The sequence below is a fragment of the Pogoniulus pusillus genome, chromosome 14, assembly GCF_015220805.1.
Source record: "Pogoniulus pusillus isolate bPogPus1 chromosome 14, bPogPus1.pri, whole genome shotgun sequence".
Taxonomy (NCBI): domain Eukaryota; kingdom Metazoa; phylum Chordata; class Aves; order Piciformes; family Lybiidae; genus Pogoniulus; species Pogoniulus pusillus.
Genome location: NC_087277.1, coordinates 2,256,000 through 2,279,067, shown reverse-complemented (window position 1 = coordinate 2,279,067; position 23,068 = coordinate 2,256,000). Strand labels below are relative to the sequence as shown.

Genomic DNA, 23,068 nt, shown 5'->3' with positions numbered 1-23,068 from the left:
TCTCTCCTCATCAGGCAGTGCTCCAGTCCCTTCATCATCCTCAGATACTGATGACTGACAGCTCTGGTGGTTTTGTTTCCAACCTAGAGTCATAGAATCAGTCAGGGTTGGAAGGAACCACAAGGATCATCTAGTTCCACACACACCCTCCACCTCTGCCATGGGCAGGGACACTTCAAGAAGCACTTGGCACTTACCCACTGGTAAGCCACTGGTTGCTGGGACTGTACAGAAGTGACACCATCTAGTGTGATATCTCCTTTGATGATAACCAGAAGAGGGAAAAGCATAAGATCTCTCTGGGGATGAGCCTCCCACTACAGATCATCCCAGCACCCTACCCTACATCAAGCTGGCCACCTCCTGCAATGTGAAGCTGAGCCTGATAACCAAGCACCATTTGCAGTGGCATCAGCAGGGGGAAGTGCTCAGTGCTTGGTAGTGGCATTCAGCACTGGATGTGTTCCTGTGCACCTTGCACTAGATACTCTGGTTCTGCTCTAGCACAAGGGCTTGAACCTGAAGATCTCCAGAGGTGCCTTCCAACCCCTAACACCCTGTGATGCTGTGCCCATGTGATTTGCAGCAGCATGACCAGCAGAAAGGCTTTCTTGTCATAGAATCAACCAGGTTGGAAGAGACCTCCAAGATCATACAGTCCAACCTAGCACCCAGCCCTAGCCAATCAACCAGACCATGGCACTAAGTGCCTCATCCAGGCTTTTCTTCAACACCTCCAGCCACAAAGACTCCACCACCTCCCTGGGCAGCCCATTCCAATGCCAATCACTCTCTCTGCCAACAACTTCCTCCTAACATCCAGCCTAGACCTGCCCTGGCACAGCTTGAGACTCTGTCCCCTTGTTCTCTTGCTGGGTGCCTGGCAGCAGAGCCCAACCCCACCTGGCTACAGCCTCCCTTCAGGTAGTTGTAGACAGCAATGAGGTCCCCCCCGACCCTCCTCTTCTCCTTCACCTGTGCCTGCTGCTTGCCACCAGCCCTACTAAAGGCTGCTGCTGACCGAAAGCCCAACAAAGCACCGCACGCCACCTCTGTAAAGAAAATGGTTTATTTAAAGTGTTAAATACCATCACCAGAGTGAGTTGGGATTTACATTAGTTGGTGTTCATTACAGGCCTGATTTGCCCTTTGTTTTTTGTTTTTCTTCCCCCCCCTCCCCAAACTGTAAGTCCTTTACCTTTTTAAAACGTACTATGTACAAGACAGCAGTGATCACCGGAGTGGTTGCTATTTACAGGACTAAACCATAAGGAGAGTTGCAGAAGTGTGAAAATTAAAAAAAATACATTATTTTTTCCTTTTTCTGCTCTTTTTTTCTCTTCTTTTTTTGTCTTTTTTTTACATAAATACTGCATAATGACAAGTATGTACAAACCTTCCATGCGTCGTGTCCTCGATTGGTGGGATTTGAACTCTGAAATCGTTTCCCTAGGACTATGCATACAGGAATGTGTGAGCAACACCTCACAGCATCAGGAAAAAAAACAGAGATGGTTATGTAGTTCTCTTTAATACCCGAAGGAGAGGGGGATCATAGAATCATAGAATCAGTCAGGGTTGGAAGGGACTGCAAGGAGCAGCCAGTTCCAACCCCACCCTGCCATGGGCAGGGACACCCTACCCTAGAGCAGGCTGTGCACAGCCTCAGCCAGCCTGGCCTGAAACACCTCCAGGGATGAGGCCTCAACCACCTCCCTTGGGCAACCCATTCCAGGCTCTCACCACTCTCATGGTGAAGAACTTCCTCCTCACATCCACTCTGAATCTCCCCACCTCCAGCTTTGCTCCATTCCCCCTAGTCCTGTCACTACCTGGTATCGTAGAGCGCAATGGTAGTAGCGTTTATTTGCTGCTGGTAGACAGGGGTCTCAATTATTCCCCTTAAATACCATTTCTCACCAGTCTGGCCATTAACTTAACAACACCCATTAGACAAAACTCTTGAAGACAAGACACAATCTTGATTCCTATGATATTGCACAAAGTAAAAGGCATTTGAAGTGATGCTTGTTACTACTTTTGCCCTCTTCTGAGGCAAGCTTTTAAGATTTGCTCCGTGGGATACCTCAACAGATGTTTTATTACAAACAAACCCAAGCACTCTGTGTGTGGCTCTTACAGGTAAATGCAATGGAGGATTTCAAAAGGTTATTGCAAGGTTTCAATCTTAAACCTTCGACAGGAATTAAAGGCATACAAATACCCAGAAAAAATGAATAGGCTATTTCGTTAGCAAATGTCAGCCAGTCACATTCCCTTTAAATCATGCCCCTCGATGTAAAGCTTGAACTCGCAGCACCACCCAATGGTAGTCACTGTCTGCTACAAAACAGAGCTTGGTGAAGGTTCACGACTGCAGGGATGGTGCCAAAGAGCTGCTGGAGTGGTTACGCTTTCTTTAAGGCTATTTTGCGAACCAAAGACTGATTTTTTTTCTTCCCCCAGACTGACAATCCCCCATTATGCCCAGAAAATACATCCTTAGAATCACAGATTCTATGATTCTAACGATGTGTTTTTGCAACACAAACGCAGCTGATGGAAAATGGAACTTTACAGCAGAGCTCTACCAATTAGGGAACCTTTGCCACTTTTGTCGGCTCCAAAACCGAAGCAATTCATTTGGTTTAGTGCAAATAAAAAGTTAGAATCACAGAATTGTCAGGGTTGGGAGAGACCTCAAGGATCATCCAGTTCCAGCCCCACCCCCCCGGCATGGGCACGGACATCTCACACTAGATTAGAATCACAGAATCAAGCAGGTTGGAAGAGAGCTCCAAGATCATCCAGTCCAACCTAGCACCCAGCCCTAGCCAGTCAACCAGACCATGGCACTAAGTGCCTCATCCAGGCTTTGCTTCAACACCTCCAGGGATGGTGACTCCACCACCTCCCTGGGCAGCCCATTCCAATGCCAATTACTCTCTCTGTGAAGAACTTCCTCCCAACATCCAGACTATACCCAGCCTGGCCTTAAAGACCTTCAGGGATGAGGCTTCCACCACCTCCCTGGGCAACCTGTGTCTCACCACTTGTTACATTTATCTCCTAAAGGAAAAACGACTCAACCAGGGACTTTATTTCTCCCTCTTTCCAAAAAACAAAAAAACACCCAACCCCAACCTTTAAGAAAATGATGTCTTGATCTTGGAATCCCAACCTTCAAGAAAATGATGGTTGGACCTTGGAATGAAAGATGCTGGTGCAGAAAACAAAGTCATTGAGGATGTCTTACAATGGCCACGTGGTGTTTTGCTGTAGAATTCAATTTGAAAGTGAGAGGGAGAGGGAAAAAAATGAAAAGAATTTACCATGCACTGTACAAGCAACTGCAAAGAAGTTCAAATATCTTCTTTATCAAACACATGCGGAATTACATTGATGTGCTCCCAAGCCATGTTGCAAAATTCCCTTTTCAACATGCTTGAAAAAAGAAAAAGCAAAACCAAAACTAAACATTTCTCAAAGAATATTTTTTTTCCCCTCTCAAATAATTTAAAAATGCAGAGGAAATTGCAACCCTGAAGAAAATACGGGGCATGAGAGAGGAATTAAAGTCAAAAGGGAGCTGGTTTAGAATGTGATGGTCACCCTGGGAGGTAGAGGGGGGTGGAAAAAAGAGCAAAAGGAAAGAGACTGGGAGGAGAATCATAGAAACAACCAGGTTGGAAGAGAGCTCCAAGCTCATCCAGTCCAACCCAGCTCTACCCAGTGAACCAGACCATGGCACTAAGCGCCCCAGCCAGGCTTGGCTTCAACACCTCCAGGCATGGTGACTCCACTACCTCCCTGGGCAGCCCATTCCAATGCCAATCACTCTCTCTGCCAACAACTTTCTTCTAACATCCAGCCTAGATCGCTCCTGGCACAGCTTGAGGCTGTGTCCCCTTGTTCTGTTGCTGCTTGCCTGGCAGAAGAGACCAACCTCATGTTTATGGACCTCTCCTTATCACCATCATGTGATTCATAGCTAAGCTGCAGCCTTTGGTTTCTTTCATCTCTGACTCCACCACCTCCCTGGGCAGCCCATTCCAATGCCAATCACTCTCTCTGCCAACAACTCCCTCCTAACATCCAACTGCAAACACAGAAAGAAGGAGGCCAGCAAAGCGCGAAGGATTTGCCGCCATGCCCAAGTTTACCATGCCTGTCCCTTTCTTAACACAGAAATAAAAGTTAATAGATGACACTTTTTTCTTGTCACATAAGGAGGAATTTTTAACACCTGCTTTAGAAATGAGGCTTGGTTTCTTGGTTTGTTTTCCTTTTAACCCATGTCTGCAAAAAACACAGACCCCTTCCCCCTTTTTTCCCTCCCCCCAAGACTGGCTTGAAGAACGATCACTGTGGTCTCTGTATCCCCCCCCCTGCTGCATTCTCTTCCCTTTAAAACCATGCACTAGTGAAATTTAGCTGTTAAAAAGAATAGAAATCGTTGAAAATGGCTGAATCGATTCCTTTTTTTTTTTAAACTTTTTTTTCCCCTTTTTTAAACTTTTTGTTGGTTTTTTTTTTCCATTATTTGTTTTGTTTTTGGTTTTTTGGTTTGTTTTTTTTAATTTTTTTTTTTTGCAAGTTGCAGCCCCCAAGAAAATAATTTTTTAAAGTGTTCAGCTTAAATCTGTTGTGTCCATGCAAAAAAGGAAACAAACAAACAAACAAAGAGTTTGTTTTTTGATTTCATACAGTACAGTGTATCCACAGAATTTCCCTTCCCAGAGAGTCCATCCTAGCTGGGCTTTCGTTAGCTGGAGGTATGAAGCCTGCCACTTGAAGGCTTGAATCTTTTCAGCACAAAGAGTTTTTGTGTCTCAAGCAACTGCTGTCAGCAACAGTTGACTCTTCCAGCATCTTCACATTCTTCTTTTCCTCCACTGCCTTTCACATGGCTTCGCAAGAGCTTTGGCTCCGTTTCTGTGGCATAACCAAGCTTTAGGAGGGAGGGCAGGTAAATAAAGAAACGAGGAGCAACAAAACAGATATGCCATTGAAAAGGACTTTTGTTGCATGAAACAGATTGATTCTTTGATAGTTTAGTCCATGGCTTCAGATTTGACCAAAACCAGGTGTCTCTGAACTCCAAAACCTAGCAAGTTCTTCGTGACTTCAGTCCTTCACCTGAGGGCCTTCCATAGGGCACAATGTGTGCGACTTCCTTGAGAACACAGGATCGCGTTGCAGCCCCAGAAACAGGCTCAGAAGACACAACATTTAGCATGCAGTGTTGCCAGGGTTTGCGACCTGTAGTTGATGTTGTTGGTTGGTTTGTGACGCTGGTTGCTATGACAACAGTTTCACAGCTGCTATGAGCGAGCGTACGAAGGTCCTGTGGAGCTTTCAAGAGATGATTGGGAAGCTCTTCTAGTGAGAGGAGCTAAAGTTGGGTCTACTAAGGAAGAAGGAGGGAAGAGTTTGAACCACCCAATCACCATGTTGGACAGGTCCAGATCGTCTAAAAGTATCTGTGCCACTCCCATAAAGGATTTGTGATCCATACGTCCATAGTCTCCCCAGACAATTATCTGTTAGCAAAGGAAACAGAACAGAAAAGCATCAGCAGAAATTACTTCACAGAATCACTCAGGTCATAAAAGACCCCTGGGCTCAGCAAGTCCAACCATTAACCCCACTCTACAAAGGTCACCCCTAAGCCATAGCCCCAAGCACCACATCTAAATGACCTTTAGACACATCCAGGGCTGGTGACTCCACCACCTCCCTGGGCAGCACATTCCAAACTCTGATCATTCTTGCTGGGAGAACATCTTTCCTAATATCCAGTCTAAACCTGCCCTGGTGCAGCTTGAGGCCATTCCACCTTGTTCTAATCACCTGTGAGAAGAGACCAGCACCAACCTCTCCATCCTTTCAGGTAGTTGCAGCAGCAATAAGGTCTCCCTTCAGCCTCCTCTGTGTCAAACTAACCATCCCCAGCTCCTTCAGTCGCTCCTCCTAAGATTTATTCTCCACACCCTTCACCAGCTTTGCTGCCCTCCTCTGAACTCACTCCAGCACCTGATATCATCACATCTCTGCTTACTGAATTATATTAAGGAATGAACTATTTGCCTGCTGACACAATTTGGTTCCCTGTATACTAATCATGAGGCAGTGACAGAAACGACCTGGGCAGTAGGGAGCAGTTACCCACGACACTAAAGCAAGCCCAGTGAGTGAAGGAGTCTATACGTACAGCAGAAGCAAAACAACCTAGGACTAACTGTTGCTCAGCACTCCCTACTTTCATCAACAGTTGTAACTGTAGTATTGACCATAGAATCACAGAATTAGATTGGAAAAGACCTCTAGGATCATCCAGTCCTACCTAGCACCTAACCCTCCTAATTAACTAAACCATGGCACTAAGTGCCTCTTCCAGCCTCCTCTTAAACACCTCCAGGGATGGCAACTCCACCGCCTCCAGGGGCAGCACATTCCAATGCCAATGACCCTTGCTGTGAAGAATTTCTTCCTAACAGCCACCCTGAACCTGCCCTGGCACAGCTTGAGGTTGTGTCCTCTTGTTCTGTCACTGGGTGCCTATGAGAAGAGCCCAATCCCTGCTCAACAAGTACTTGAAATAGCAGAAATGGACAAATGAAGCATAAAAGGAGGTTTGAAACTCATTCAGTGGCAGCTGTACAGGTCAGATTGACAGATTCAGAAGAACACTGATGCACATTACCTGTAAAACTTTTCCTTGGGGGCTTTCCTCAAATGACAGAAGCTGCTGATAAAGTGGTTCCAGCGTTTTTCTTGCTACCTTTGTTTTCTTTTTGGCTATGCAGACTCCATTTTCTAATAGATACACCTTTACATAGGGTGCTTAGAAGAAAAGAGAGAGCAGTAAGTAAAAGAAGTGGAGATTGATTTATTTTGCACAACAGATGTTAAACCTGCCTGTTACTGCAGAAATCATACAATCAGTCAGGGTTGGAAGGGACCACAAGGAGCAGCCAGTTCCAACCCCCCTGTCATGCCCAGGGACACCCTACCCTAGAGCAGGCTGCACACAGCCTCACCCAGCCTGGCCTCAAACACCTCCAGCCATGGGGCCTCAACCACCTCCCTGGGCAACCCATTCCAGCCTCTCACCACTCTCATGCTCAACAACTTCCTCCTCACCTCCAGCCTCACTCTCCCCACCTCCAGCTTTGCTCCATTTCCCCCAGTCCTGCCACTCCCTGAGAGCCTCAAAAGTCCCTCCACAGCTTTTTTGTAGCCCCCTTCAGATCCTGGAAGGCCACAAGAAGGTGGCCTGCACAGCCCCAACTCTTTCAGTCTGTGCTCACAGCAGAGCTGCTGCAGCCCTCTGAGCATCCTCCTGGCCCTGCTCTGGACACTCTCCAGCATCTCCACAGCCCTCTTGTCTCAGGGGCTCCAGAACTGGATGCAGAACTCCAGGTGGGGTCTCAGCAGACCACAGCAGTGAGGGAGAATCACCTCCCTGGCCCTGCTGGCCACACTGCTGCTGCTGCAGCCCAGGCTCTGCTTGGCTTTCTGGGCTGCAAGTGCACACTGCTGGCTCCTACTGAGCTTCTCCTCCAGCAGCACCCCCAAGTCCCTCTCCTTAGGGCTGCTCTCCAGCCACTCACTGCCCAGCTTGGATTGGTGCTTGGCATTGCCTCGACCCAGATGCAGGACACTGCATGACTTATACAGCACAGGATCACAGGATGTGAAGGTTTGGAAGGGACCCAAAGAGATGATTGAGTCTGAGCCCCAAATCTCCACCTGCAGAGCAGCCATGCATTTCGTGGGTGGTTTTTTGGGTGTTTTTTGGTAGTTTTTTTTTTTTTCTTTACTGCTTCTTCTATGTCTCTCCTGCCATGAAGCAACTCAGATTTTGACCTGGAAAAACTCAGTAGATAGAGTATCCCTACACTGCACACTATCCAAACTAGGCCTGTTAAGTAAATGAATGACTTGCACTGACTTTGGTGAGATTTGGATCAATGCTCCAAATTGTTAATAATTTAAAATTACCTACAAGGTGAAAAAAATTCAGTGAAGAAAAGGCTCTGACACCATTTCTATTCTGGCAGAAGAGCTTGCTAAAAATACCATCCTATTGTCCTTTCCACACAGCATTACAGGACACCAGAGTATAAAATAAGGAGTATGTATCAGATGTTGGTCTACTTTTCAAGTGGCTACCCCTCTTGTTGATTCTCTCTTCATCCCTAAGCTTCTGAGACCACATCTTCAGTGTGTAACTTCCTCCCTACCCCATAATCAATGATGCATTTGCTCTTACTAAACTACTTTTGTGTCTTCTGGTAGCTCAGACATCAGTCTGACTTTCCTTCCCAATGTGGGGTTGGTTTTTTTGTGTACCATTTCATCATAGATTCATAGAATGGTTTAGGTTGGAAGGGACCTCAAGGATCAGCCAATTCCAAACCCCTGCCGTAGGCAGGGACACCTCCCACTAGAACAGGTTGCTCAAAGCCTCATCCAATCTGGCCTTGAACACCTCCAGGGAGGTTGTGGAGCACAGAGTCACCCAATGTGATCAAAGATCTCATTGGGTGACTCTGTGCTCCACAACCTCCCTGGACAACCTGTGCCAGTGTCTCACCACCCTCACTGCAAAGAACCCTTTCCTAACATCCACTTTCAGTCTCCCCTCTGCCAGTTCAAACCCATTCCTCCTCATCCTGTCATTACCAGACCTTGTCAATAGTCCCTCCCCAGCCTTCCTCTAGGTCCCCTTCAGATACTGGGAGGCCACCACTATAACATCCATGATACATTTCAGGGTACACTGCTGTAATGAACTCACAGATGAATTTGTTAAGAGTTTACCCTCAGACCCTGGGTGTCTGCTGGATCTCTCTGGGTAGAACCCTTGTTGGTAACATTTCCCTTCCTTACCTGGCAGTGTCTTTGAACCTGGTTTTACAACAAGGCCACGGGCTCGGATTATTTCTACTTCCAGTTGTCCTTTCTTGTCCATCATTCCCACCTGGATATCTCCTAGATAACAAAAGGGAATTTTGGCATTGCAATTCAGAAATGCCTAAATGCATGAAAATCTAGGGCCATTTCTAGGATTAATACATGATCATTCCACCAGTAGAGATGATCACAGAATCAGTCAGGGTTGGAAAGGACCACAAGGAGCAGCCAGTTCCAACCCCCCCTGCCATGCCCAGGGACACCCTACCCTAGAGCAGGCTGCACACAGCCTCAGCCAGCCTGGCCTCAAACACCTCCAGCCATGGGGCCTCAACCACCTCCCTGGGCAACCCATTCCAGCCTCTCACCACTCTCCTGCTCAACAACTTCCTCCTCACCTCCAGCCTCACTCTCCCCGCCTCCAGCTTTGCTCCATTCCCCCCAGTCCTGGCACTCCCTCACAGCCTCAAAAGTCCCTCCCCAGCATTTTTTGTAGCCCCCTTCAGATCCTGGCAGACCACAAGAAGGTCACCTGGGAGCCTCCTCTGCTCCAGACTCAATAGCCCCAACTCCTTCCCATCTGTGCTCACAGCAGAGCTGCTGCAGCCTCTCAGAATCCTCCTGGCCCTGCTCTGGACACTCTCCAGCATCTCCACAGCCCTCTTGGTCCCAGGGGCTCCAGAGCTGGAGGCAGGACTCCAGGTGGGGTCTCAGCAGAGCACAGCAGAGGGGGAGAATCCCCTCCCTGGCCCTGCTGGCCACACTTCTGCTGCTGCAGCCCAGGCTCTGCTTGGCTTTCTGGGCTGCAAGTGCACACTGCTGGCTCCTGCTGAGCTTCTCCTCCAGCAGCACCCCCAAGTCCTTCTCCTCAGGGCTGCTCTCCAGCCACTCACTGCCCAGCCTGGATTTATGCCTGAGGTTGTCTTGACCCAGCTACAGGACCTTGCACTTGGTCTTGTTGATCCTCCTGAGGTTGGCTTGTGCCCACCTCTGCAGCCTGTCCAGGTGCCTCTGGATGGATCCTGCCCTCCAGCCTGGCTGCTGCACCACACAGTTTGGTATGGGCAGCAAACTTGCTGAGGCTCAATGGCTCTAACCATGGCACCCACAAAGATGTTGAACAAGACTGGTCCCAGGATTGGTCCCTGAGGGACTCTGCTTGTCACTGGCCTCCACCTGGACATGGAGCCATTGACAGCCTCTCTTAGGGTGCAGCCATCAAGCCAGTTCTTTATCCATCTCATGGTCCACCCATCACACCCATGTGTCACCAGCTTGGAGACCAGGATGTGGTGCAGGGCAGTGCCAAAGGCCTTGCTCAGGTCCAGCTAAATCTGGTTACTGACCCTGCTAGATAATGTAACAGTTATCCTCTTCACAATTAAAAAACCTTTGCAACAACATCTTGTCTCCAATTTTCCATGCCTCTATCTTCAGCCTAATTTCCTTTTGCCTCAATTTCAGATTAAAAAGGAGCAAGGGAATTAGTACAATGCAGCTCTGTAAAACCCCTTGGAATATCTTCACCATACCTCTAGCTTAAGACAAGGTATGATGTTTCCCTGTGATGCTTCTCTCAAAGGTGTTTCACCATCCTGACATCTGCTTCACTGCTATTGTACCTCAGTGTAATTGGTACAAACACTTAAAATCACAGAATCAGTCAGGGTTGGAAGGGACCACAAGGATCAGCCAGTTCCAACCCCCCCTGCCACCTCACACTAGATCAGGCTAGACAGAGCCTCATCCAGCCTGGCCTTAAACATCTCCACAGATGAGGCTTCCAACACTCCCCTGGGCAACCCCTTCCAGGCTCTCACCAGCTTCACACTGAACAACTTCTTCCTAACATCCAGTCTGAATCTAAGCATTTTTAGCTCTGTTCCATCCCACCCAGTCCTATCACTGCCTAAAAAGTCCCTCCCTGGCTTTCCTGCAGTGAACATAAAGAAGTCTGTAAGCAGAACAACAAAAATTTTGCATCAGATCTCATCTTTTTATTCAACACTCTGCAAATAACTCAGACTGGTTCCATGAGCCACATTTTATAGATGGAAAAGGGAATAAAAGACTTCATTTTTCAAAGCACCTTTCTACTTTTGGCTGTCATAATGAGCATCTATAATCCTGTTCAGATTTGGATGAGGTTATAGTTTTGGTCTTCACTGAGCTGTTCACAACCACATGGGAAATCCATATTTAAACACCCAGAACCTAGAAAATGTCTGTGCTCTAATTACCAGACTCAGTTGATTATGTCACATAGCAGGCACACAAATGCTTACCCATCGATGGTGTTGCCAAAGTCTGCCGTCCCACAAGCTGAGCAGGACCAAGTCCATCCAGAAAATCACTGAACTGGCTGTCTGCAGCCAGCCTCACACCAGGGAAAATCAAACTGAAAATTGATAGGGAAAATAAGCAAATAAATACACTTGAATTACATAGGATCATAGAAACAGTCAGGGTTGGAAGGGACCACAAAGAGCAGTCAGTCCCAACCCCCCTGCCATGCCCAGGGACACCCTACCCAACATCAGGCTGCACACAGCCTCAGCCAGCCTGGCCTCAAACACCTCCAGCCATGGGGCCTCAACCACCTCCCTGGGCAGCCCAGTCCAGGCTCTCACCACTCTCATGCTCAACAACTTCATCCTCACCTCCAGGCTGAATCTCCTCATCTCCAGCTTTGCTCCATTCCCCCCAGTCCTGTCACTCTCTAAGAGTCTAAAAAGTCCCTCCCCAGCTTTTTCGTAGCCCCCTTCAGATCCTGGAATGCCACAAGAAGGTCACCTGGGAGCCTCCTCTTCTCCAGACTGCACAGCCTCAACTCTTTCAGTTTGTGAACCATAGAATCAGCCAGGTTGGAAGAGAGCTCCAAGCTCAGCCAGTCCAACCTAGCGCCCAGCCCTACCCAATCAACTAGACCATGGCACTAAGTGCCCCAGCCAGGCTTGGCTTCAACACATCCAGGCACAGCGACTCCACCACCTCCCTGGGCAGCCCATTCCAATGCCAATCACTCTCTCTGCCAACAACTTCCTCCTAGCATCCAGCCTGTACTTCCCCTGGCACAGCTTGAGACTGTGCTCACAGCAGAGCTGCTGCAGCCCTCTTTGGTTTTTATGGATGCTTTGCATTTAGCAAAGCAGCAGTTTGGCCTCCAGCATATAAACAAGCAGCACAAACCTTCACTACCTTTCATTTCTACAGGAATATTTTTCCATCATGCTCTTTTCCCAATATATTAAAGACAATTGTTAATTAGTGTAGCTACACATCATTATTCTTACTGTAGTTACTGAGACCAGTTCAACAAGCTACTAATACATGCCTGTCCCACTCATTCAGTCACAAGAAGTTCAAACTGCTCACATTCCTCTGACAATGTGAACTCATCAGCTGAACACCAAATGCAGGCAGTGAAACCTCTACATTAGACTGAACACCAGTCCCTGTTTTTAAAATCACCTTTCAGAATCAGCATTCCCTATAAGCCTTTTGTTATAAATGCCTTTGAGAATGGCATCTATTCAACCATGGAGCTGAAATCCATTCTGGCAAGTGACCAGAGTAGTTTAAAATTCAAATTCATACCATCTGTGACCCTTTACAAGGACTGGTAATGATCAAACACGGCCAAATATCCATCTCGGATGCATACAGTGCATCATAGAATCAACCAGGTTGGAAGAGAGCTCCAAGCTCAGCCAGCCCAACCTAGCACCTAGCCCTAGCCAGTCAACCAGACCATGGCACTAAGTGCCCCAGCCAGGCTTGGCTTCAACACCTCCAGCCACAGCAACTCCACCACCTCCCTGGGCAGCCCATTCCAATGCCAATCACTCTCTCTGACAACAATTTCATCCTAACATCCAGCCTAGACCTCCCCTGGCACAGCTTGAGACTGTGTCCCCTTGTTCTGTTGCTGGTTGTCTGGGAGAAGAGCCCAACCCTTCACCTGGCTACAGCCTCCCTTCAGGTAGTTGTAGACAGCAATGAGCTCTGCCCTGAGCCTCCTCTTCTGCAGGCTGCACACCTCCAGCTCCCTCAGCCTCCCCTCACAGGGCTATATCCATCAGAACAACCAAATGATCACGTTCATGTCAGCGCTAGGAAGATGTTCATCTGCTGCAAAGCTGACTTAATTTTCCTAGATAGTTAATTTTCTCTTTCATTAACAGCTCCCTAAATCCAAAAGGCAAATAATTTATAAACAAATAGAAGCTTCTGAGAGGAGTATTTTTAGAGCAAAGAGAAGGCAAATAGCAGGACTGGAGCCTTCGAAGTACTGATCTGAGTGACACACTGTGGTGGGGTTTGATTGACAAGGTGACTGAACAGCATCAGCTGGGCACAGTCAGAGCTGCTGCTTACTTTCCCTCGGAGCTGTAGCTGTTCATGCTCCCGTCCGTCGACTCGCGGCTGGCCTGGCGCGTCATCCAGTTCCTCATCTCCACTGCCAGTCCTGTCTCGGTGCTCCTCTGGACAGTGCTTCGCAGCTTCTTGCCTCCTGCTTCTGCAGAGACAAAAGAGAAGCCCCATGGCACTGCAGTGCCGCACACGCATGGCCCCGTGGGCACCGCTGCAGGCGGCACTGCTGCAGGCGGCACTGCACCACTCCCCGTGGCACAAACACCTCCAGCCAGAAGTGTACCTGTACCAAAGCCTCCACTTATAAAAGTGACCTCCTGCTCAATAATAATCAAGAGAGTTGGAAATCTCTTTTACAGGACCTGGCCTCCCAAGGGCAGGCATCCTGTGCACAACACAAGTCTGCCCACGGAGGTCACCAGACTTACCCTAGCCATAGCTTATCATGGGTTAGGCTGGAAGGGACCTCAAAGCTCAGCCAGTTCCAATCCCCTGCCATAGGCAGGGACACCTCCCACTAGAACAGGTCACTCAAGGCCTCATCCAACCTGGCCTTGAACACCTCCAGGGAGGTTGTGGAGCACAGAATCACCCAATGTGATCGAAGATCACATTGGGTGATTCTGTGCTCCACAACCTCCCTGGGCAACCTGTGCCAGTGTCTCACCACCCTGACTGCAAAGAACCTCCTAACATCCAGTTTCAATCTCCCCTCTGCCACTTTACACCCATTCCTCCTCATCCTGTCAATCCCAGACCTTGTCAATAGTCCCTCCCCAGCTCTCCTGTAGCCCCCTTCAGATACTGAAAGGTTACTCCAAGGTCTCCTCCAAGCTTTCTCTTCTCCAGGCTGCAGAGCCCAAACTGCTGCTGCAGCCCTCTGAGCATCTTTGTGGCCTCCTCTGGACTCACTCTAACACTTTGGTGTGTTTAAAACATGTTTTCTCTGCACCTCCCTTAGGAACTCAACTAAAATGTTACCACGATTTCAAAACATGCAGTGGCTCAGGGATGTTTCTAAATCAGATGAGCTATTTCATTTGAAATTACTTGGTTATTATCATTATCAGGTAAATAAAGCTAGAGATATATATTAATAAGGACAGTAAAGAAGACATCAAGAACCCTTTCCTGTTGTTTCCTCTCTTCTTACTCCTTGTTCCACAAGCTGCTTTAGCTCTATAGATATATATTAGTTAGGACAGTAAAGATGACATCAAGAACCCTTTCCTGATGTTTCCTCTCTACTTCTCATTTCACAAGCTGCTTTAGCTCTATAGATATATATTAGTAAGGACAGTAAGGAAGACATCAAGAACCCTTTCCTGATGTTTCCTCTCTACTTACACTCTTTTCATTTCACAAGTAGCTTTATCTCTATAGATATATATTAGTAAAGAACACATCAAGAACCCTTTCCTGTTGTTTCCTCTCTACTTACACTCTTTTCATTTCACAAGTAGCTTTATCTCTATAGATATATATTAGTAAAGAACACATCAAGAACCCTTTCCTGATGTTTCCTCTCTACTTACACTGTTCTCATTTCACAAGTTGCTTTATCTCTATAGATATATATCAGTAAAGGACAATAAAGAGCAAATCAAGAACCCTGTCCTGTTGTTTCCTCTCTACTTACACTCTTCTCATTTCACCAGCTGCTTTAACTCTATATCTAATAAATACAGCCATGACTGATTTTGCACAGCATCAAAGTTTATTGCCACCTCCAAGAGTACCAGCTTTTTAAAATCTGCTTGCACAGCCTAGTTTTAGTAGCAGAAAGAGGCATTAGGGTGACAGACAGACGGGCATCAGACAAGGAGAAGACTTAAGGTAGTAGCATTGCAGTGTAGGAATTGTGATCAAGACCTCAGCTGGATGATACACTGAAATCACCATTAAAAAACAACCACCAAGCAAACAAAAACCACACGAAGATGAACCAGACAAAGACAACAATGCAATGAGCAGGAAAGACGACTCAGGTTTTTTCTTTCAGCAGTAAGTCAGTCACTCCATGCAATTTCTGATTAGAAATGCTGTTGCTTGCAACAGGACAAGGAATTCTGCACTGCAGTTTCTCTGTTCAATATTCCCTTGACCTTGGCACGGTGTTGTGTGATATAATATTGTAAAAGACCAAGAACTCTAAATGTACAAAGCACCAAATAATATCTGAATTCTTACTGAAGCACTGAGGAAAGAGTAATACTCAACATAAAATAAACCAGATTGAAGAGACCTCCAAGATCATCCAGTCCAACATGGCACTTGCCTTCTTCTGCAGTTTGTAGCCTCTGCTATCCTTTAGACCTTGCTGGCAAAAGGAACTGCTGGACCTGTGGGGTCAGTGAAGCTCCAGTAACTTAAGAGAGAAAATGGGCAAGGCAGAAGATTGTCCTGAGATAACAACTCACTCTCTCAGAGGAACGTGTGAGCACAGCTTTAGAGTAAGAGAAGGTGCACCTTGAATGGGGAATAGGAGAGGACATCAGTTGCAATGCCCAGACTCAGCACCATTTTGTCCTACAGGCTGCAGCATGGGTTGAGCCTCCCACACCCTCCATAGAATCACAGAATCAACCTGGTTGGAAGAGACCTCCAAGATCATCCAGCCCAACCTAGCACCCAGCCCTGGCCAATCAACCAGACCATGGCACTAAGTGCCCCAGCCAGGCTTTGTTTGAACATCTCCAGTGACAGTGACTCCACCACCTCCCTGGGCAGCCCATTCCAATGCCAATCACTCTCTCTGACAACAACTTCCTCCTGACATCCAGCCTAGACCTCCCCTGGCACAACTTCAGACTGGGTCCCCTTGTTCTGTTGCTGCTTGCCTGGCAGAAGAGCCCAACCCCACCTGGCTACAGCCTCCCTGCAGGCAGCTGCAGACAGCAATGAGCTCTGCCCTGAGCTTCCTCTGCTGCAGGCTGCACACCCCCAGCTCCCTCAGCCTCTCCTCACAGGGCTGTGCTCCAGGACCCTCCCCAGCCTTGCTGCCCTTCTCCAAACACCTTCCAGCACCTCAACATCTCTCTTGAATTGAGGAGCCCAGAACTGGACACAGCACTCAAGGTGTGGCCTGAGCAGTGCTGAGTACAGGGGCAGAGGAACCTCCCTTGTCCTGCTGCCCACACTGCTCCTGAGCCAGGCCAGGATGCCAGTCAGGGATGGATAGAGCACACAAGCATTTTAGTGAAGTGGGGAAACAGACAACCCAAGCACCACATCTTTCTAATGCAGAAAGATGGGTAACTCCATCATATTTGGCAAGAGAGAGCCATTGCTATCACAGCACCACGAGCAGGTCAAGTTGCAATGCTCATTACACACTTCTTACACGTTCCTTAAGGCTCTGACTTTTACTCAGTGTATAAAATAACAGAAACAATTATTTCCCTCTAGAACTACAGCTACCCACAGCTGCAGGTGACTTTAGCACCCAACAGAGTGAAATAAGTTTTCACTACATCATAAGCACTTCTTAAAATGCCCACCAATATTTGGCATATTAAATACAAATATATAAAGAAAAGCCCAGAAAGGTCTGATAAATGAAAACTGAAGGGCAGAAGTCAACAATCTCACTTTTATTGGGTTGCACTGTTCCAAGTGTCTGCTGGTTTTATTGTTTATGTTAAAATAATGGAAGCTGGCAGCTGATTTCCAGAGTCACTCTAAAATCCAATCACAGAACCACAGAATGGTAGGGGTTGGAAGGACCTCAAAAGCTCATCCAGTCCAACCTGCAGAGCAGGAGCAGCTGAAGCAGATCAGACAGGAACACATCCAGAAAAGCTCTGAATATCTCCAGAGAGGGAGACTCCACAACCCTCCTCAGCAGCTTGTTCCAGGGTTCTCTCGCCCTAACAGTGGAAAAATTCTTCCTCATCTTTCCATGGAACTTCCTATGCCTCAACTTCCACCCCTTGCCCATTGTCCTGTCACTGGGCATCACCAAGCAGAGCCTGGCTCCAGCCTCTTGGCACTCATCCTGCACATCTTTATAACCATGAATGAGGTCACCCCTCAGGCCCCTCCTCTCCAAGCAGCACAGCCCCAGCTCCCTCAGGCTCTCCTCGTAAAGATGTTCTGCTACCTTTATCATCTTTGTAGCTCTGTGCTGGACTCTTTCAAGCAATTCCCTGAGGTCCTTCTTGAACTGAGGGGCCCAGAGCTGAACACAGTATTCCAGATGTGGCCTCACCAGGGCAGAGTAGAGGGGAAGGAGAACCTCTTTCAACCTTCCTCCTATCAAAGAAATATTCCCTCAGACCTGCCAGGAAAACACTGCGCTGTGATGTGAAAGGCACACAGCTCCTGGAGCCCTCTGCTCTTCTCATTCAAGTACTGCTGTAGGGTACCACTCTATGCCTCTGTAAGAGCTCTTTTGATTGGGCATTGGAATGGGCTGCCCAGGGAGGTGGTGGAGTCACCATCCCTGGAGGTGTTCAAGAAAAGCCTGGATGAGTCAGTGCCATGGTCTGGTTGATTGGCTAGCGCTGGGTGCTAGGTTGGGCTGGCTGAGCTTGGAGCTCTCTTCCAACCTGGTTGATTCTATGATTCTATGATGATTTGTAAGCATTCACTTCCATCCAACCTTGCTGAATGGTGGCCATCCTTGGTTCATTGTCACAAGCACAAATTCTCTCATGCAAATCTAACAGAACATCTCCATTTTCACTCATTCATTCTTCAGTCTCTTCCTAACACCTTTGAAAGATTTGGAGGGGTTTGGGTAAACAGGCACTTGAATTTGTGAGATGGGAAGGAGTATTCAGTAACTTCTATTAATTAGCAAGGTAGAGGTTTTCTTTCTGAGGTGGAATTGTAAGTGTGTAACCCTTCAGTCTAGCAGAACAAGCACAGAAAGAAACTCAACATATCTTTTGCCCATCAGTTTAATGAGAACTCAGGGCAGGACTGGTGCAATTGCCACCTGAGTCTTCACAGAGGCATGTGTGTTCTTAGCACTCAGCTGAACCTTACTTGTAAGCAGCTTTACTTTCCCACACTAAATTTAACTGGTAGAAGTGCCCTGGTTCACAGAAAGACTGGACAAGGACTGAGAAGAGACAGTGTTGACACAGCATAAACGTTAGGCATGCCTGATAGATCTGACTTCTGTGTAAGTGGCTTTGGACCTTAACACTGAAGTTAAGGAGGGCTGAAAGGAGGCTAATCTGAAATAGCTGCTTTCCAGTTTCCAAGAGGAAGAGGCAGAGCTCTGCTGGCCTCAAAAGAGAATGCTCTGACCTTTCAGCGATAAGGCTCCTAATCAAGATGCTGATGCTTCTTGAAATGGAAGCTGAAGGTTTTAAGAGCAAGATGCCAATTTGGAATAGAAGCATGAAGGAAGACCCAGACACAGGCACAACTCCTGAGCCACTGCTTTAGGGAAGAATATTCTTTCAGTCTGAGTATGTAATAACACATCTGAAAAATGCTTACACTTAGAATCATAGAATCAGTCAGGGTTGGAAGAGACCACAAGGATCACAGGCTCACAGGATGTCAGGGGTTAGAAGGGACCCAAAGAGATCATTGAGTCCAACCCCCCTGCCACGGCAGGACAATCCTATCTAACACAGATCACAGAGGAACACATCCAGTCAGGCCTGGAAAGGCTCCAGAGAAGGAGACTCCACAACCTCTCTGGGCAGCCTGTGCCAGTGCTCTGGGACCCTTACAGTGAAGAAGTTCCCCCTTGTGTTGGGGTGGAACCTCTTTTGCTGCAACTTACACCCATTGCTGTTTGTCCTATCACAGGGAGCAGTGAGCAGAGCCTGCCCCCCTCCCCTCCTGGTAGCCTTCAGATACTTACAAACACTTACCAAATCCCCTCTCAGTCTTCTCCAGACTAAACAGCCCCAGGTCCCTCAGCCTCTCCTCATCAGCCATGCCCTCCAGTCCCCTCATCATCCTCGTAGCCCTCTGCTGGACCCTCTCCAGCAGATCCCTGTCCCTCTCAAATTGGAGAGCCCCAAACTGAACACAATAATCAAGATGAGGATCATCTAGTTCCAACCTCCCTGCCATGAGCAGGGACTTGATTGCCTAAAATGTGAAGCTATACATTGGTCCCTGTAATAAACAAAACCAATAAATGCAATTAAATGTAGAGAAAGGAAGAAGAAAGGAAGAAAGGAAGAAGAAAGGAAGAAAGGAAGAAGAAAGGAAGAAAGGAAGAAGAAAGGAAGAAAGGAAGAAGAAAGGAAGAAAGGAAGAAGAAAGGAAGAAAGGAAGAAGAAAGGAAGAAAGGAAGAAGAAAGGAAGAAAGGAAGAAGAAAGGAAGAAAGGAAGAAGAAAGGAAGAAAGGAAGAAGAAAGGAAGACAGGAAGAAGCAAGCAAGAAACTAAGAAAGGCACAAAGGCAGACGAAAGGAAGAAAGGAAGAAGAAAGGAAGAAAGGAAGAAGAAAGGAAGAAAGGAAGAAGAAAGGAAGAAAGGAAGAAAGGAAGAAAGGAAGAAGAAAGGAAGAAAGGAAGAAAGGAAGAAAGAAAGGAAGAAGAAAGGAGGAAGAAAGGAGGAAGAAAGGAGGACGAAAGGAAGAAGAAAGGAAGAAAGGAAGGAAGAAAGGAAGGAAGAAAGAAAGGAAGAAAGAAAGGAAGAAAGAAAGGAAGAAAGAAAGGAAGAAGAAAGGAGGAAGAAAGGAGGAAGAAAGGAGGAAGAAAGGAGGAAGAAAGGAGGAAGAAAGGAGGAAGAAAGGAGGAAGAAAGGAGGAAGAAAGGAGGAAGAAAGGAGGAAGAAAGGAGGAAGAAAGGAGGAAGAGAGGAGGAAGAGAGGAGGAAGAGAGGAGGAAGAGAGGAGGAAGAGAGGAGGAAGAGAGGAGGAAGAGAGGAGGAAGAGAGGAGGAAGAGAGGAGGAAGAGAGGAGGAAGAGAGGAGGAAGAAAGGAGGAAAGGAGGAAGAAAGGAGGAGGAAAGGAGGAGGAAAGGAGGAAAGGAGGAAAGGAGGAAAGGAGGAAAGGAGGAAAGGAAGAAAGGAAGAAAGGAAGAAAGGAAGAAAGGAAGAAAGGAAGAAAGGAAGAAAGGAAGAAAGGAAGAAAGGAAGAAAGGAAGAAAGGAAGAAAGGAAGAAAGGAAGAAAGGAAGAAAGGAAGAAAGGAAGAAAGGAAGAAAGGAAGAAAGGAAGAAAGGAAGAAAGGAAGAAAGGAAGAAAGGAAGAAAGGAAGAAAGGAAGAAAGGAAGAAAGGAAGAAAGGAAGAAAGGAAGAAAGGAAGAAAGGAAGAAAGGAAGAAAGGAAGAAAGGAAGAAAGGAAGAAAGGAAGAAAGGAAGAAAGGAAGAAAGGAAGAAAGGAAGAAAGGAAGAAAGGAAGAAAGGAAGAAAGGAAGAAAGGAAGAAAGGAAGAAAGGAAGAAAGGAAGAAAGGAAGAAAGGAAGAAAGGAAGAAAGGAAGAAAGGAAGAAAGGAAGAAAGGAAGAAAGGAAGAAAGGAAGAAAGGAAGAAAGGAAGAAAGGAAGAAAGGAAGAAAGGAAGAAAGGAAGAAAGGAAGAAAGGAAGAAAGGAAGAAAGGAAGAAAGGAAGAAAGGAAGAAAGGAAGAAAGGAAGAAAGGAAGAAAGGAAGAAAGGAAGAAAGGAAGAAAGGAAGAAAGGAAGAAAGGAAGAAAGGAAGAAAGGAAGAAAGGAAGAAAGGAAGAAAGGAAGAAAGGAAGAAAGGAAGAAAGGAAGAAAGGAAGAAAGGAAGAAAGGAAGAAAGGAAGAAAGGAAGAAAGGAAGAAAGGAAGAAAGGAAGAAAGGAAGAAAGGAAGAAAGGAAGAAAGGAAGAAAGGAAGAAAGGAAGAAAGGAAGAAAGGAAGAAAGGAAGAAAGGAAGAAAGGAAGAAAGGAAGAAAGGAAGAAAGGAAGAAAGGAAGAAAGGAAGAAAGGAAGAAAGGAAGAAAGGAAGAAAGGAAGAAAGGAAGAAAGGAAGAAAGGAAGAAAGGAAGAAAGGAAGAAAGGAAGAAAGGAAGAAAGGAAGAAAGGAAGAAAGGAAGAAAGGAAGAAAGGAAGAAAGGAAGAAAGGAAGAAAGGAAGAAAGGAAGAAAGGAAGAAAGGAAGAAAGGAAGAAAGGAAGAAAGGAAGAAAGGAAGAAAGGAAGAAAGGAAGAAAGGAAGAAAGGAAGAAAGGAAGAAAGGAAGAAAGGAAGAAAGGAAGAAAGGAAGAAAGGAAGAAAGGAAGAAAGGAAGAAAGGAAGAAAGGAAGAAAGGAAGAAAGGAAGAAAGGAAGAAAGGAAGAAAGGAAGAAAGGAAGAAAGGAAGAAAGGAAGAAAGGAAGAAAGGAAGAAAGGAAGAAAGGAAGAAAGGAAGAAAGGAAGAAAGGAAGAAAGGAAGAAAGGAAGAAAGGAAGAAAGGAAGAAAGGAAGAAAGGAAGAAAGGAAGAAAGGAAGAAAGGAAGAAAGGAAGAAAGGAAGAAAGGAAGAAAGGAAGAAAGGAAGAAAGGAAGAAAGGAAGAAAGGAAGAAAGGAAGAAAGGAAGAAAGGAAGAAAGGAAGAAAGGAAGAAAGGAAGAAAGGAAGAAAGGAAGAAAGGAAGAAAGGAAGAAAGGAAGAAAGGAAGAAAGGAAGAAAGGAAGAAAGGGTAATGAATAAAAATAATACCCCAGTTGATTTAAAAGCAAAGGCAGCATTTGCACAATTCATAATCCCCGTTCCACCAATTCAGCACTAAAATACTTGAAAGCTTGCAAGCAGCAATGAAAACTCAAAGTAGTTACTCCAAGAAGTAGCCCTTGGTGCCATAGTTTCAGGCTAGAGCTGGTAGAAAATCGAGTCGAAGGTCTCACCACTCTAGTAAATCTAACCCCTTTTCCCTCATTTCTGCTAGGGAATCAAAATCTCCTCTGTTGTGCTAATTCAGCTACTTGTGTGGCTGCAGTCTGTGCTGGACTGAGCCCAAAAGGAACAAACCAAGCTGTTCTTTGCAGCCACAGCATTTCCCAAAAGCACTGGTGAAAACAAACATATGACTGAAGGAAGCCAGCTGAAGGTGCTGCTGATCTCTGTCAGGATGAATAACCTGAGACAGAGGTGGGCATCTAACTGGTGCTGCTGTTCAAGTGGGGGCTGGCTTCATAACCACAAAGGGGATAGATGCTCAGCACCTGCACTCTGCTTTAAAACTCAGCAAATGATGTGGAAACAAGAGAGCTTAGTAGTGGACTTTCTTTCTAAGTGTGCTGCTGATGACCTGCACTGGAAATCATTTCACAGGCTCACAGCATGTCAGGGGTTGGAAGGGACCCAAGGAGATCATCCAGACCAACCCCCTGCCAGAGCAGGACAATCCTATCGAACACAGATCACAGAGGAACACATCCAGACAGGCCTTGAAAGGTTCCAGAGAAGGAGACCCCCACAACCTCTCTGGGCAGCCTGTGCCAGTGCTCTGGGACCCTGACAGTAAAGAAGTTCCTCCTTGTGCTGAGGTGGAACCTCCTGTGCTGCAGCTTACACCCATAACTGCACCCACAATTTATTAAACTCTAACACTGAAAACATTCTCCTAATTAGAATAATCTAATTGCTGGAGAAAGAAGAAATTTCTCTCAAGTCCTCATGATAAAACATGGAATATATTATCTGAGACAGACCAGTTGAGATTCTTGGAGCCATGTTGTAAGGAGTGGAATAAATTACCAGGAATAATTGCTTTGGTATTTAGGAAGGCACATTCATTCTAACAATTAATCACACTGGCAATTTAACTAATATGGTTACAGCAAATAGACTCCACAGGCCACAGCTTCTAAATGACACATGGAAGTAGTTGTTCTCACAACTTGGACTGTAAATAAC

The 23,068-nt window shown here is 46.5% G+C and overlaps 1 protein-coding gene across 49 annotated transcripts in view; it reads right to left on the bottom strand.

The window, feature by feature from the left end:
* Positions 1-1,053: 1,053 nt before the first annotated feature.
* The window catches only part of RIMS2 (regulating synaptic membrane exocytosis 2), a 493,599-nt gene continuing 471,584 nt past the window's right edge, over positions 1,054-23,068 (bottom strand). For all 49 annotated transcript variants that reach the window (XM_064154113.1, XM_064154115.1, XM_064154074.1 and 46 more), the window contains 5 exons: positions 13,300-13,441; positions 11,208-11,320; positions 8,899-9,000; positions 6,707-6,846; positions 1,054-5,543 (listed from right to left, as the gene is read on the bottom strand). In XM_064154113.1, the coding sequence (XP_064010183.1) occupies positions 5,325-5,543; positions 6,707-6,846; positions 8,899-9,000; positions 11,208-11,320; positions 13,300-13,441 (716 nt within the window). In that variant the 3' untranslated portion in view covers positions 1,054-5,324. The remainder of the gene's footprint in view (positions 5,544-6,706; positions 6,847-8,898; positions 9,001-11,207; positions 11,321-13,299; positions 13,442-23,068) is intronic.